This window comes from Myripristis murdjan, chromosome 13 (genome assembly GCF_902150065.1).
Source record: "Myripristis murdjan chromosome 13, fMyrMur1.1, whole genome shotgun sequence".
NCBI classification, from domain to species: Eukaryota; Metazoa; Chordata; class Actinopteri; order Holocentriformes; family Holocentridae; genus Myripristis; species Myripristis murdjan.
Window position 1 is genome coordinate 34,759,554 of NC_043992.1, and position 17,176 is coordinate 34,776,729.

Consider the following 17,176-nt stretch of genomic DNA (forward strand, 5'->3'; position numbering starts at 1 on the left):
ACATGCCAAAGGGTAAGATCGGAGGGGACAGGTAAATCAATCAGCAGCCATTAATCTGAAATTGTCTGTTTATTAAGTGCTGTTTGCTACTTTTGTCTCTCCTCTGCAAGAGTTGTGAGGAATATGACTTTCAGGAGAAAGCAGCGGCATCATGCAATTATGAATACAAATGCCTCTCTTCCTAATGGAACTTTACTGATAATGGAATCATTAGATTTATCTACAGCAACTATTTACCCAGCATTCCTTTTTGGGACCCTTACATATATATTTATTCTGTTTTGTAATTTGCTGATCTTAACAACAATTGCCTTGAATAGGAAACTGCATAATCCTATGTTAATCCTACTTTTCAACCTGCCCCTCAGTGACATCATGGGTGCTACAGCGTTTTTCCCTCACCTGGTGCTCAGCATCATGTCACAAAACAGATTGATTTCCTTCCCGGCATGTTTTATTCAGGCTCTGCTGATTCACCTTTATGGTGGAGGTAATTTGCTCATCTTAAGTGCTATGGCATATGACAGATATATTGCTATATGTTTTCCTTTGAGGTACAACTCCATCATGACTCAAAATAAGCTGGTGGGCTTGATTATTTGTATTTGGCTTTTAGATTTTTTGTTGATACTAGTTCTCTTATTGCTGGTCATGCGGTTAAAATTTTGCAGGACAAATATAGTGGATGTATACTGCAACAATCCCTCATTAGTGAAATTAGCCTGTGAGGACACTAAAGTAAACAACTACTATGGGATATTTGGGATAGTAGTCCTCCAAGGCGGATCACTGGCAGTGATCATATACACATACATCCAGATCTTGCGCACTTGTTTAACAAATAAGCAGCCACTTGCCCGACAGAAAGCCATTCAGACATGTGGGACTCACCTGGTGGTTTTCTTAATCCTACAGATCAATACTGCTTTTGTACTGATTTCTCACCGCTTTGAAAGTGTGTCTCCTTACATGAGAAGGACTCTTGGTGTGTCAGTCCTAGTTTTCCCCCCATTTTTGAACCCTCTTATATATGGGCTGAAAACTAAAGAACTCAGGGAAAGTGTAATGATGTTCTTCAAAAGAAATGTGTGTTCAGTCCAGGAATAACAAGAAACACAAGTCACTTGCAAAGTCAAGGCTTTCCTACTGTTTCTGCAAAAGTTAGGCAGAAAACAGTTTGGAGTTAAGCTGTAACAACTGAGTTATACATATGTTATGCAAAAGCTGCAGATCGCTGCCTGTTCCACAAATGCATGTTCCTTACAAATGTAGTACCATTTAAAAGGGAAATAAACAGGCTTTCCAACAGTATAAGATTTATTGCCAAGAAGCATTGTTAATAATCTACCAAACACAAATTTCTTACTTTTTATGCGATGTTTATATATGCGTATGTATGTGTATATATATATACATACATACATACATACATATATATACACACACACACACACACACACACACACACACACACACACACACACACACACACACACACACACACATTTTCCTGTATTTTGCATTTGAGCCTAATTATGCCCATTAAATTACTTGTTAAAACTATATGAAATAAAGTAACTGAAAGACTACTGAGATGTACAGCATAAGCAAAATGTAATTCATGTCATATTTGTGATGAAAATGAAAGATACTTTATGGATATTCTGTTCAGATATTTTATATGTGTGTGTTATTGCTGGCAGGGAAATGTGAAGTAAGAATTTCCTTGTCGGATTACTGTGCATATGACAATAAAGACTTCTGAACAACATGAAATGAAAAAGTGTAAATAAAAAAATGTGTGCAATTTGTGCAATCCCTATAGTAATAGATGTACTTAAATGATTTATTAATAAATTTAATGTCATGCTAGACATTTGGGGCTCTATTTTCGCAGACCAGGCGAGGCGGAGGCGCAGCGCAGGTGCGCTGCGCCAACTGGGTGTGGCCAAGTGGATTTTGCTATTTTGGCACGCCGTGCGCCTTGGCGCAACTACTGCGCCGTTCCTCCTACCGGCGCAAGGGAGGAGAGAAGGCGTGGAGTGGGTTTGACACAGCCGATTCACTTTAAACCAATCAAATGAGCCCCTGTCCTCGCCTTTAAAATGCGCTGCGCGAAGGCGTAATGAACGTTCACACAATTGACATGGAGAAAGAGAGCAGCCAGTCTTGGCTGCTGGAATGTCGCTGGAGCAACCTGCCATCCATCTGTCCATCCATCCATCCATCCATGCATCTATCCTTAAATTTGAGTCCCCTGTCTTTCCATTACCTACCTGCCTCGCATCTCTCTTTTTTCCAGCTCTGTCACCGTCTGTTAAAGTAATTGATTTTTACAAGCAAATATAAATTTAACTCTGAAGCCCCCATTTTTGATGAATGTTTTTACCTCAAAGGATAATCCTCGCCGTATTCATATAAATACATGTTTGTTTTGCAACTTTTGACTCCCATCACTTACTGATGCAACAACACACTAGAGATTAAAACAAAATCTGGTTCATGAAAGCTTTTACATTCGCTGTTCTAAACGGCCAGTGTCTGGCAAGGAACCGATGCATTTTACATTTTCTATATGTGTAGAATCAGTGTTTCCACTAGAAAAAAAAATTGGCACCGGACAATGTGACCGGCAGGTTTTCAATTTACTGGACAAATGTTTGAAATTCCGGTCAAATATTATCTGAATTTATTGAGCTTAAAATTATATGCAGGCTACAAAAGAATGATATCAAGGCATGTCAATTTATAGCGTAATATTTTTATTGAAAAGTAGGCTATATCAAATAAAATGAGTGCCGTCAATTGACTCAAGTGCATAACGTCTAAAATAAATAAATAAATAAATAAATATTGCACAAGCCTGTGCTCTTTTAACATGAACATTGCATACAATTGCAAACAAATGCAACTACAATTTGCAAACAAAAAAACTGGCTCATACCATTTTAATAACGCTGCGTGCTGCCAACTTGAAATCAAATAGATGCAATAAAAACTAAATTCAGCAGCTGAATTAAAATCGAAAGTCTCAAGTGTCTCTCCGCAACTTGCAATGCGCATCAGTCTTGTGACCTTGTTCTCCCCCAGGCGACTTTGCTGCGCTGTTTTGATCCGGCTCTGCAGAGAAAAACCTCTCTCTCTCTCTCTCTCTCTCTCTCTCTCTCAGGTACACTGGAGACAGGGATCACGCAGGCTATTTTTTTTTTTTAATAAATAAATAAATAAATAAATAAAATTACGTGAAAATTGACTGTTTTAATAAAATTCAAATTGTGCTTAGAGGGAATATTTTCACCGGGCATTTAAAAATTACCGGACTTAGGCTGATTTTAGGCTACCAGTCATAGTCTGGTGATTACTGGATAACAGAAATCCAGTGTGGAATATTTATATATATGGAAGAAGAACTGTGTAGTTAACAGGAGCAGCACCAGACACCATGACTGGAAAAAAGACATCACCGTACTGGACAAATTGTTTGACTGACAGGTGATCAGGTTGGGTTTCCATTGTGCATGACAAACGGTGCCAGTCTCCTTTGATCTGACATCAGTTGTGTCGGGACAGTCGATATAGGGATACATTTATGTGCTGATTGAGATTATAGCATTGAATTGTGTTTTTTGTGGGTATTTATTGCATTGTTACTGTGCCTGACAATCTGTGAGGTTGTGGTGACGTGTGCGCACTGCCCGCCTGCCAGCCAAAATTCCACTGCGCCGGCCCCGCTGCGCCTTGCGCCGAAAGTAGACGTGGTTTCAGGAGGCGAGCTTTTGGCGCACCTCGGCGAAGCCTTTTGGCACGAAAATGTCACTGCGCCAAGCTGAATGTGTCGGCACCTCCCCCTGCTGCGCTGCCACTCCCATCTCGGCGAACTTCGGTCTGGGAAAATAAGAAACTGTGCGCCCCACGGGTTGCGCTGGTCGAAAATAGCTTTGCGCGGGGTGCGCCTCACTGCGCCACCCTGCGCTGTGCCGGGAAAATAGAGCCCTTGATATTTTTATTGTTCATGGGAAACAAAAGATGACGCCTCAGAGCCACAGCCAAGACATGCAGCACAGAGAAAGCAGATCAAAAAAACCCTGTTATTTTCAAATCAAAGCAAATGAGGGAAATTTTTTTGCCCTATAGATAAACCTTGTTTTAAATTAAGGCTTTTGACTGTATCCTCCTCTGAACAAAAGTGATAAGCCTCTTTCTTATTTGTGTCATGTGCAGGCAGAGCAGGTGGACTCAAATGCAGGATACTGTTGGCCAGCAGGACTGAAGGGGCTGATCAACACAAACAAACAAACAAACAAACAGTTAATTAATTAATGTATACACTCAATGGCCACTTTAATAGGTCCACCTGCACAACCTAATACAACCCAATCCAACTGTTGTGCCATAAAGTTTCCTTTTCTGTTGCCTGTAATGCTCAGGTTTTCTTTTTGTCACAGTAATAGACGTGTTCGTTTGGCATTGAGCTCATAGTTAGTACTGCTGTTGGACTGGACTGCATTTTATTGAGAGCTGTTTCCACTATTCTGTTGATATTTTAATGGTTCATGGGAAATAAAGATGAAGCCACAGGGTCACAGCCAAGTCTTGGAAAGCATTTGACTGCAGTCACCAGTCATTAATATTCACATTTCTCAAAACAGAGCTGCTAATGATCAGAGCTGGTTTCTCAGGTCAGTTTCAGTTCTCAGTTCTCTTTCAAACAGGGAAAACCTGTTGGAAATGTCAACCAGCTGGTGATGAACTGTGGTGGGCCTCTACTTAGGGCTTTGCTTCTTTCAGACAGTTACCCTGCTGCCCTGGCAGGAAAGCAGGAATTAATTTGGTGATCTATGATAAACACTGTACATAAACGCCTCCTGTTTAGATACACAGATACAGCACTTGCTGCTGTTTTGCTAAAGCTGGCATCCGATTTGCAGCTTCCGATTCCGGTCCACTGTAAAAATGGTATAACGCCTGCAGATGGCGTTGTTCAGTAACTGTCAAGGTGATTCATGAAGTACAAAATTTTACAAATGGGGTTAATTTACAGTTTTCTGCAGTTGTCTACTTTTTATTGCCCTTACTGCTATTTCTGCCTCTTGCCTATTTCTGTTATTCTGAGTTTTTTCGTTTTTTACTGTAAAATTTTTCCCTCATTGACTTGTTCAATGAATCTCTGGAGTCAAGGAAACTCCAGAGATTCAGTGAAACACATTTTCAGATTTGGGAAATCTTTATTCTGTTTGTGAAAATGCAAAACAGGGATATTTCAACGTTTTTTTCCCCATTTAGACTATATTAGTCCAGGCCCTGCTCAAAACAACTACACTTAGACCTGTCAAATCTCCCCTGGTGCTAGTCTGGAAGAAAAACAGAGACATTTGTGTGTGCACTGATTTTAGGAAGCTAAACAGATGTACCTTCAAAGATGCTTTCCCTCTGCCTCACCAGTCTGATGCTCTAGCTGCTCTTGGTAGCGATGCCTTCTTTAGCTCCATGGATCTGATCTCTGGTTTCTATAATGTCCCCCTCCATGAAGAGGACTAAAAGTTTACTGCATGCACAACCCCTGTTGGCCTCTATGAGTATAACAGACTGCTACAGGCCCTCGGTAACAGTCCAGGTTCCTTCATGAGACTCATGACATCCAACTTCGGTGACCAGAACTATACTAGTCTCCTTTACTACCTTGTGACCTCCTCATCTTGGTACCATCTGAGAAACTAACCCTTGAGAGACTTGAGATGGTGTTCAGTTGCTTGCAGAACCATGGCCTCAAACTTGCTCAAAAGAAATGTCACTTTCTGAGATGGAAACTCAAGTTCTGGACCATGTAATCACTGAGAATGGTGTGTCTACAGGTCCAGACAAAGTTAAGATCATAGAAAACCTTACAGAGAAGGACCTTATGATGGAGGACTGGTGTACTCCCTCTCCTCGGAAACTGAGATCAGTGTTGGGCATGTTCAACCTTTACAACCACTACACTGAAGGACTCTCTACCCTAGAAAGACCACTACAAGCTGATGTCTGAAACAGGCCCTCTTGGACACTGTGGTCCTGCCTACCTATCTTTCTGTGTCGACTCCACTATACCACAGAAAACCGTCAAGATATTTCCAAATAACAAACCTTATATCACAAAGGGAATCAAGGAGTACATAAACAGGAAAAAATCTGCCTTTAAAGAGGGTGACACAGAAGGAGTCAGAGCAGCTCAAAAAGAACTCAACCAACAAATGAGAGCAGTGAGGTTGCAGTATAGAAAGCGGGCAGAACAGGATCTGTCCATGCACAACTCTAAAAAGCTGTGGGACTCAATCAGTGGTATGACTAATATGGAGGCAAAAAGGAAGCCTCTGGTTGCCCATAATGAAACTGTAAAGGCAAATGCACTGAACATTTTTATATGCGTTTTGAAACGGATAACATCAGGGACTGCTGTATTGTTTTAGAAAATGTAACTTGTAATGGGAAGGACAGGATTTTAATCAATCCACACGCAGTTACCAAGGTTTTTAAAGCTGTGCACTTAAATAAAGCAACAGGGCCAGATAATATGTCCATCTTCTTTTTAAAGACATTTGCAGAGGAACTGACTCCAGCTTGGCACCAGCTGTTTCAGCTCTCCATCGACACACAGACTGTACCTGAGCAGAGGGTGAGCAGAAAGCAAGACCTGTTGCTTTTGCCAGCAAGTCCCTGAACCAAGCCCAGTCCAGATATCCTGCACACTGCCTTGAATTCCTGGCTTTGAAGTGGGCTATCTGCCACAAATTCAATCAATGGTTGGAAGGAAGGCCATTTATGATGTGGACTGATAACTGCCCACTCACCAACAGCTGGATGCTAGTGAGCAGCGGTGGGTGTCCAAATTAGCCCCTTTTAACGTTTACATCAAAGATGTCCCAGGTGTGCAGAATGTCATCCCTTTTCCCCTCAGCAGTCCCTTTTATTAAGACCAGTATCACCAGGTGAATTATCCGAGAGCCTTGCCAGTGTCTTGTCAATGAGGCAAAGGAGGTTCAGGCTGATGACGTCCAGGTGAACACTGTGGTCCTGTCCTCAGAGCATGAAACACCAAGAGAAAAATGGCAGATGTGCAGATGGCACGTCAGTGGTTTTATTGGTTTGGCCAAGAGCTGGAGGTGAAAGAGTGTGTAACAAGATGTAAACATTGTGTCTTGAGCAAATCATCAGAGCCTGAAGCGAGAGCCCCTCTTGGGTCCATCCATACTCATGCTCCACTTGAGTTGGTGTGCATAGACGTTTTGTGTGCTGAGAAGTGGAACAATAGCTCTGTGGATGTCCTTGTGGTCACAGGTCATTTCACAAGCCTTGCTCAAGCCTTTCCCTGTGCAAACCAAATAGCAAAACAGGCAGTTGTGGACTGGTTTCGTTTGTGTGTATGGCTTCCCAGAGAGGATCCATTCAGACCAGGGCTCCAACTTTGTGTCTCAGCTCATCAATGACCTCCTTGACATGGCCCACATTCAGAAATCTCACACCACAGCCTATCATCCTGCTGGGAATAGAACCTTTGGCAATATGCTACAAGCTTTGCCTCCTCGTGTGAGTGGTAAAACACAAGTGGCCTAAGATGATCAACAACCTGACCTTCTCATACAATTGTACCAGCCATGAGACAACAGGTTGTGCACCTTTCTATCTGATGTTTGGAAGGATTCCCCATTGGCCAGTCGGTGTCATGTTTGAATCTGCTGCCAGAGATGAGAGAGTAGTTGACTATGATGCCGATGTTACTAAGCTAAAACATGACCTGAGGTATTCAATGGAAGCTGCTCAACATCATGCAGCCAGACAGCAATCGCGTCAAAAACAGCAGTTTGAAGAAAAGGTCAAATTTCTCATGTGTCTGTGGGCGACCGCATGCTCCTGGCTCCTAAGCTCCCTGTGTACGGCATGAAGACAAAGAGAGAGAAAGAGAAAAAGAAAGAGAAAATGGTTCACCAAAACCTAATCATGCCTGCCAACTTTTTGCCTTTGGATATGGAACAAGAGGATGTGGAGGATGCTGTGATGGAGCAGTTGAAGTGGAGGAGGAAGATGAGAGAGAGGAGAGAGACTCACCCAGCCCAGTTGATAGATAAAAAAGATTCTCCTACTCTTATAGCTGTAGCACCAGAACCCACTGACCCTCAAACATGCCCCAATTCTGTAAGCCCTGAGGCCCAAGCTGAACCAAGTGGTTGCCACGGCAGAGGTGGTCACAATGTAAAGGCAGTTGATGGATTTATATGTGGAAAGATAGGCACTGCATCCTTCTTTCCACAGAAATATGAACCCCAGGTCAAAGTAGTTTAATCTGTGTAATCCCTAAGGAAAAAAAATCTGTGTTTGAACAAATGTTTTTTTTCAGGTCTCAACTCGGTTATCATGGTTTTGGATGACCCTTAAACTCGCCAGATTTCTAAGTCTTCCTCAGAAAGCCCACAATCTGCCAATAACCTACAAAGCCCACATAATTCACTGTATGTCACCTTGACAGCCGGCAGTCTTTTGTCTTTGCATATGTACACATCTTCTCAACATTCATTTTAAAGACTTCCAATTGGTGCAATTAGAAGTCATTTCTGCTGACATGAATAACAGTTTTACCATATACACTTGTCCTTAGCCAGCAATTTTAAAAAGGATTTGACTGCAGTCCAGACCTGTTTTTTACCCGCACATCACACAACAGACACACTCTTCAGATTCATGCCTCTGTGTGCACCGGTTCTGTGCTGGCTCATGTCTCAGCTACATGTCATTGATGTAACTGCAGCCTGACGCATTTACAGTATGCTTCAAGTCTTTTCCCCTTGTTTTACTTGCATAACTAGTCACCGGGCATTGGGCTCAGAGTGCTTCTGAAATGCAGGTTACGGTTAAAACTACATAAAACTCCTCCTGTTTAGACACTCAGACAAAGCTGCTGCTGCTGTTCAGCTAAACGTGTCTGATCATGGTATACTCTCCATCTAGACAAGGGGTAGGCCTCACCTCCAGCAAAACAGCTACGCTACAGTTATTACATGTACCAATATCCCTAAAGGAGGCAGAGGAAAGCTAAACATAAGACACACTGAGCAAGAGAGAGAAGTCATTGCTAACTGCTAAGCTAAGATAAATAGCAGCTAGTGCAGCTAACTAGCAGATCTGACTAGTGTGTAAACAGCCATAAGCAAGAAAATCGCTCAAAGAAGGGGAGAACTAAAGTGCTAGAGTAGAAATAATGTAAGTTTAAATGTAAAGTGGTAGCCTAATAAGCTGCTGTAATGAAGAATAAAGCTAAATCGACTGGGTTAAGATAAAGCAGCAAAACGCTGCCAGTACAACTCCAGTCACCATCACGACATCTTTTTCCAACCGTGTCCTGGAGAAGATACAGTGTCGGTCAAAACCATCTGGTGTTTTGTCGCATTTTTATTATGCTTTTAAAGCATTTTACAAAACTTCTCACCGAAGGACTACCAAGCTGGCATTCAACCAACGTTCAACATTTAAATATAATTTAAAACATGTCAGTTGTTGTTTCAACATTGAAACAATGTTGAAATAATATGTAAAGCTAAATAATTGCGGAAACGTTGTCAACCTATCAATAAATCAACGTTGAAATTTTAACAAGATCTGTATGTTGACTCAACCTTTTGTCCCCTTCCATGTTCTATTTTGAAATTATCATTATGATGGTTCTTTTTATTTTACTAGCATTTTTTGTATTTTGTTCATAATGTTCCTCAATTAAAAAATTCAAAAATATATATTTTATATATTAAAAATAGACACAGATGAGTTTGTGTCCTGCATGTGGTGTATTCGAATACAAAGAGGTAATCTCGAGATCACATGAGACTTCATAAGCAGGAAGTATAGAAAATGATACAGGCAATAGACATAAGGCAGAAGTTGTAAATCTTATAAAGGATCAAATACACAAAATTTGGCAAGAATATTGGAATATTACTGATACAGTGCAGGAGCCCAAGGGAGAAGATCCACTTAAAAATAGGCCACACAGGACTTGACCAGACTCTGCATATTATAGGAAAACACCCCACTGGACCTGACTGCAATACACCAGAAACTGTCAAACATTTACTAATAGGCTTCAATTAATATAAAGAAGAAAGAAAGAGGAAAGTAGTAGGAAAGTAGTAGGAAAAATAGTTCTGCTTTGAAAAATGTAACTAGAAAAGCAAAGCAACATATACTTTTTACACAGTGACACTTATCGAGGCAGGAGTGCCAGCTCCCCCATAGACTCCCATTATACCTGGAACCCACAAGCTGGGGAGAGAAGGAGAAACACACACTTTTGTAACTCGCCGGAACTCGGGCATTTTGGGGAGTTGGCAAATTATTTTGACACAGTTTGAAAGCCCAAAGCCTTACCTTTCTCATGATACCTTTTATTTTCTGCTCGGTCTTACTGTCATTGAGAAAAAAGCATTTGTTTGAACACTACTTCTAGGCGCTTCTCTGCCAAGCGCCACTGTCACTCATGCTGTGTGCTTTGTAGAGCCTCTTTTCTGGCTCAGGCCACACAAGCACCAGTAGCACAATGGATAAAGTCTCTGCCTGCCATGCAGGAGACCAGGGTTCAACTCCCCCCCTGGGCAAGAGCGACAACACTACACAACCCACAAACAGCATAGGGCTGGTGGTTTACCACAGGGTCGCAAGGGTGGCAAGCACATTCAGAGTTTCTTCTTCTTACTTTTTAGTGATTCAGACAGAGGTCAGACACGCACCCCCCGGCAATGGCCCCCGAGGCACTCTCAAAATTTCCGCGGGGAATTTTCTATATTAATTCACTCTTGGGCCTTCAACATTAGTTCACTCATGTTGAAACCTAAGACACTGAAACAACATCACAATATCAACATTGATTCGGTTTGCAAAATCAAAACCAAATTCAACATTGATTCACCCATGAGTTATGATGTTGATTCAGTGTTGAATAAATGTTAAAATGCCAACTGGGTAATTTTTTCAAATGAAAATGAATTTCACTTTGAGATTTGCCAGATTTCCTGCCAAATCTGTTATAACACTGAATATTGCTGTTTGTACAGCTAATGCAATGACACAACCTGACTGTAACTACATACAAAGATATCATTTGACTTTGGGATATGTGTGTGTTTTCACAATAGCTAACAATTCTTAATAAGAAAATATATCACAGCAAGTGACATAGTGTTTTGATGTAGGATGGATCCGCCCAGTGGTCTAGTGATCTACCCACTGGACACTAGCCTTTATTAGTGTAGCCTTTATTAAGGCTACACTATTAAGCCTTTATTATGCTTCCAGGGTGTCCTTACAACACTTCTCTGAACCTACTGCTCACCTGCCTCTCTTAAGGTCACCAGTGATTTGCTTAGGTGATCCTGAAGGCAATCTTGGCGTAAACAGGGTGGTGATACAGGTTGTGTTGCTCTGGTTGAGCACCTCTGGTTTGGGAATTCGGTCCTGCCACTTGATCGTCAGTGTGTTTTTCAGACAGCTCAGATGCTGATTGGGCTGCTGATGGGTTGTTCTTGTGCTTAAACATCGATAAAAGAGCGGGTGTTTGCAGAATATTATCACAGTTGAGGACTGTGATAAGAACATGCCAAAGGGTAAGATCGGAGAGGACAGGTAAATCAATTAGCAGCCATTCATCTAAAACTGTCTGTTTATTAGGTGCTGTCTGCTACTTTTTTTTCTCTCCTGTGCAAGAGGAACATAACTTTCAGGAGGAAGCAGTGACATTGTGTAATTATGAATACAAATGCCTCTCTTCCTAATGGAACTTTACTGAAAATGGAATCATTAGATTTATCTACAGCAACTATTTACCCAGCATTCCTTTTTGGGACCCTTACGTATATATTTATTCTGTTTTGTAATTTGCTGATCTTAATGACGATTGCCTTGAATAGGAAACTGCATAATCCTATGTTAATCCTGCTTTTCAACCTGCCCCTCAGTGACATCATGGGTGCTACAGCGTTTTTCCCTCACCTGGTGCTCAGCATCGTGTCACAAAACAGATTGATTTCCTTCCCGGCATGTTTTATTCAGGCTCTGCTGATTCACCTTTATGGTGGAGGTAATTTGCTCATCCTAAGTGCTATGGCATATGACAGATATATTGCTATATGTTTTCCTTTGAGGTACAACTCCATCATGACTCAAAATAAGTTGGTGGGATTGATTGTTTGTATTTGGCTTTTAGATTTTTTGTTGATGCTAGTTCTCTTATTTCTGGTCATGCGGTTAAAATTTTGCAGGACAAATATAGTGGATGTATACTGCAACAATCCCTCATTAGTGAAATTAGCCTGTGAGGACACTAAAGTAAACAACTACTATGGGATATTTGGGACAGTAGTCCTCCAAGGCGGATCACTGGCAGTGATCATATACACATACATCCAGATCTTGCGCACTTGTTTAACAAATAAGCAGTCGCTTGCCCGGCAGAAAGCCATTCAGACATGTGGGACTCACCTAGTGGTTTTCTTAATCCTACAGATCAATACTGCTTTTGTTGTGATTTCTCACCGCTTTGAAAGTGTGTCTCCTTACATGAGAAGGACTCTTGGTGTGTCAATTCTAGTTTTCCCCCCATTTTTGAACCCTCTTATATATGGGCTGAAAACTAAAGAACTCAGGGAAAGTATAATGATGTTCTTCAAAAGAAATGTGTGTTCAATCCAGGAATAACAAGAAACACAAGTCACTTGTCAAGTCAAGGCTTTCCTACTGTTTCTGCAAAAGTTAGGCAGAAAACAGTTTGGAGTTAAGCTGTAACAACTGAGTTACACACACGTTATACAGAAGCTTCATATTAGGTAAGTGGCTGCAGGTCACTGCCTGCTGCCCTCAGGTGAATAATTAACATCAGTGAGGTCTATGTGTTCATTTAAAATTACTAATCTGATCTCTGGAACATATATAGAAATCATCCTGAGTAAAAGGAAAGAACACTGATCACAAATTGCACAGAAAACATGCAAATAAAATGTCATAGACCTATTGAAGGTACTTGCCAAGTTATTTCCAAGTAGAACTTAGGACTAATTTTATAAATATATGAAATAAAGTGCCATCTAATGATCAACTGCTCACTGGAAAATAAAATATAATTATACAATTATCATGATACAGTTATTATACAGTTCAATTATTTGGCTGTTATTTCTCGAAAATTTCACAGAAGTTACTTGCTAATTATAATCTATTTACCAGGAAACAGTGGACCAGGGAATAAAGTGTTTGTAATTGTGGCAATCAATCAATCAATTACTTTCCTGGAAATTTTGTAAAGAAATTACCATCCATTTATAACCTGCTCTTGAGAAACAGCAGAATATAATTATGACATGATGCTGCCGGCACTTTTTTTTTTTTTAAGCAAATATTGAGGTAAAAGTTGATGGGAGTTATTTCAAAGAAATTTCCAAAACATGTTACTTGCTAATTATCCCAACTTGTGATACAGGTCAACAGGTCATATCTGCAACACAGGCTTTATGTCATCTTTATATATATATCATGACGAATGTGATATCAGGATGTATGCGAAGGAAATATTGTGAATATGCATCACATTAATGACATTAATGATGACTGAAAGACTATTGAGATGTACAGCATAAGCAAAATGTCATTGATATCATATTTGTGATGAAAATGAAAGATACTTTATGGATATTCTGTTTTATATGTGTGTGTTATTGCTGGCAGCACAAAGGGAAATGTGAAGTAAGAATTTCCTTGTCGGATTACTGTGCATATGACAATAAAGACTTCTGAAGAACATGAAATGAAATTGTCAAAATAAAAAAATATGTGCAATTTGTGCAATCTCTTTAGTGACCGATGTACTTAAATTATTTATTAATAAATTTAATGCCATGCTAGACATTTGATATTTTTATTGTTCAAAAGATGACACCTCAGAGCCACAGCCAAGACATGCAGCACAGAAAAAGCAGATTAAAAAAAGCTGTTATTTTCAAATCAAAGCAAATAAGGGAATATTTTTTGCCCTATAGATAAACCTTGTTTTAACTCAAGGCTTTTGACTTTATCCTCTTCTGAACAAAAGTGATAAGCCTCTTTCTTATTTGTGTCATGTGCAGGCAGAGCAGGTGGACTCAAATGCAGGATACTGTAGGCCAGCAGGACTGAAGGGGCTGATCAACACAAACAAATAAAACAAAAACAAGCAAACAAACAATTAATTAATTAATGTATACACTCAATGGCCACTTTAATAGGTCCACCTGCACAACCTAATACAACCCAATCCAACTGTTGTGCCATAAAGTTTCCTTATCTGTTGCCTGTAATGCTCAGGTTTTCTTTTTGTCACAGTTATTGACGTGATCAACAACCTGAATTTCTCATACAATTGTACTAGCCATGAGACAAAGGTTGTGCACCTTTCTATCTGATGTTTGGAATGATTCCCCATTTTCCTGTGGGTGTCATGCTTGAATCTGCTCTCAGAGATGAGAGAATGGTTGACTATAATGCCTATGTCACTAAGCTGAAACATGACCTGGGGGAGTCAATGGAAGCTGCTCAACAACATGCAGCCAGACAGCAAGCATGTCAAAAACAGCAGTTTGACAAAAAGGTCAAAGGTACTCATGCATCTGTGGGCGACCGTGTGCTCCTTGGCAAATACGACAGAACGAGGAAAAAAGAACCTGGCTGACCGATGGGAATCTGACCCCTATGAGCTCATCTGGGAGGTAGGGCTGGGCAATATGACCTTTAATTAATATCTTGATATTTTTAGGCCATATCACGATACACGATATATATCTCGATATTTTGCCTTAGCCTTGAGATGACGCTTTGATGCATACAATCGAACCAGAACGGCCATAACTTGATATATACTGATATTTTTTCTGTGACTTAATTGGGGTTTCCCCCAAAGCATTATAGCATAGCATCCTTGTTAGTTTCTTTCTTTTTTTTTTTTCAATATTAGAAGTTTAAGCCACGTGCCAAATGTCACACAGGCATGTTTATTAACAGAGGTCACTCTGCACAATATCAAAATGTATAAAACAAATTGAAAAAAAAAGTGTGCATTTATGAAGTAAAATGCTCCTTGAATAAAATAAAACAAATAATGTCCCTTTTCTGCATGACAAAAATACACACAGTAATTAATTCAAAAATACACTACGTTACAAAGTGCATCTCTTTGTGCAAATTTCAACAATCATATAAACAGGCAGGCCCTGTCTGTTTACATGATTGTTGAGTTGAGGGTTTGTTTCGGCGCAGCAGGCTGGGGAGGCCTTGAGGTCGGGGTCGCAGCATGTAGTCTGACACACTCCTCGTACTGCACTTTATGGTGCTGTTTTAAGTGGTGGAAGAGATTTGCCATGCTCAAACCTTTAGTTGCAACAGGTTTTTGTCACTCTTTACAGAACACATTTTGCTGTTGGTCATCTGACACTTTGAATCCAAACCATCTCCAAATTACTGAGTGAGTGGGGCGGGGTGGGGTTGGGGTGGGGTTGGGTGGGGGGTTGTTAGGTCACAACCCCCCACTGCTGGGTTAAAAACAACTCAATTTGGGTTATTTTGGTAACCCAATGCTGTGTCAAAAAGGGACCGACCCAGCACTGGGTTGTTATAACACAGCACAGTTGGGTTATTGGTCTGACCCAGCATGTTGGGTTATGTTTTCTACCCCAAAAATGGGTAGAAATGACTATATTGATGGGTTAAACTTACCAAAAAGTGGGTTGAAAAATACAACCCAAATTCTGGGTTATCGGTATTATATGGATTAAAATGACTTTTTTCTATTGACTTCTGCATTAAGAAATGAACTAGTAAAATTAATTTATAAAATTATGAAACAAGTACATAATATCCCAGGCATTATTTTATTAATATTTTAAAACAATTCATTTCACATTAACGATCCTCATACCAAACTTTCTTTTGGCAAACAATTGCATATTGCAAATTAAAAAAAAAAAAACAAAAAACGTTTTCAGTAACGTTCATGGACTAATTATTATTTCCACTTTAAAATCATGAAAACTTGAACCATTGAGCCAGAGGTAACTGAAATCTTCGGAGCCTGTTTAGCTCACATAATAAACACTTTAACCATCAAACCTAGCATAGACAGACAAAATGTTTGTTTGTTTGGTAGATTTTTTTTTTTTTTTTTTTTTAAGCTTGGGCGCTGCATATTAAAAAGGTTTTTTGTGTCCCATTCATTTGAGTTAGGTGCTGCGTAAAAACCTTCAGTGCTGCGCCTAAGCTTTATAATGGCAAGGAAAATAATAAACTCACAGCTAAAAATACTCTAAACTTACAGGCTGGATGTCAATGAAGGCCTTGCGAATCTCCAGGCTGCTGGGGTGGAAAACTCTTCTCCCGACTTTGTAGAGTGCAGTTGGGAGCAGCACTGGAAGCAGCTGCAATGCTATGTCACCTTGTTTATCTGTAAAATATTAAAATGTCTGTCAAATACAACAATAAACATACACTATATTACCAAAAGTATTCGCTCACCTGCCTTTACTCATACTATGAACTGAAGTGCCATCCCATTCCTAACCCATAGAGTTCAATATGATGTCGGTCCACCTTTTGCAGCTATTACAGCTTCAACTCTTCTGGGAAGACTGTCCACAAGGTTGAGGAGAGTGTTTATAGGAATTTTTGACCATTCTTCCAAAAGCGCATTGGTGAGGTCACACACTGATGTTGGTCGAGAAGGCCTGGCTCTCAGTCTCCGCTCTAATTCATCCCAAAGGTGTTCTATCGGGTTCAGGTCAGGACTCTGTGCAGGCCAGTCAAGTTCATCCACACCAGACTCTGTCATCCATGTCTTTATGGACCTTGCTTTGTGCACTGGTGCACAGTCATGTTGGAAGAGGAAGGGGCCCGCTCCAAACTGTTCCCACAAGGTTGGGAGCATGGAATTGTCCAAAATGTTTTGGTATCCTGAAGCATTCAAAGTTCCTTTCACTGGAACTAAGGGGCCAAGCCCAGCTCCTGAAAAACAACCCCACACCATAATTCCTCCTCCACCAAATTTCACAGTCGGCACAATGCAGTCTGAAATGTACCGTTCTCCTGGCAACCTCCAAACCCAGACTCGTCCATCAGACTGCCAGATGGAAAAGCGTGATTC

General features: G+C 40.5%; 2 protein-coding genes across 2 annotated transcripts; both read left to right on the forward strand.

Moving 5' to 3' along the window:
• The first annotated feature begins 159 nt into the window (after positions 1 to 159).
• LOC115369750 (olfactory receptor 4D1-like) lies at positions 160 to 6,025 on the forward strand. Its single transcript, XM_030066415.1, has 3 exons — positions 160 to 1,062; positions 5,578 to 5,647; positions 5,853 to 6,025. Exons 1-3 carry the CDS (start codon positions 160 to 162, stop codon positions 6,023 to 6,025), a joined length of 1,146 nt encoding a protein of 381 aa, XP_029922275.1.
• A 5,741-nt stretch (positions 6,026 to 11,766) lies between these two features.
• Positions 11,767 to 13,065, forward strand: LOC115369751 (putative gustatory receptor clone PTE03). Its single transcript, XM_030066416.1, has 2 exons — positions 11,767 to 12,667; positions 13,022 to 13,065. The coding sequence occupies exons 1-2, from the start codon at positions 11,767 to 11,769 to the stop codon at positions 13,063 to 13,065; spliced, it is 945 nt and encodes a 314-aa protein (XP_029922276.1).
• Positions 13,066 to 17,176: the final 4,111 nt, after the last annotated feature.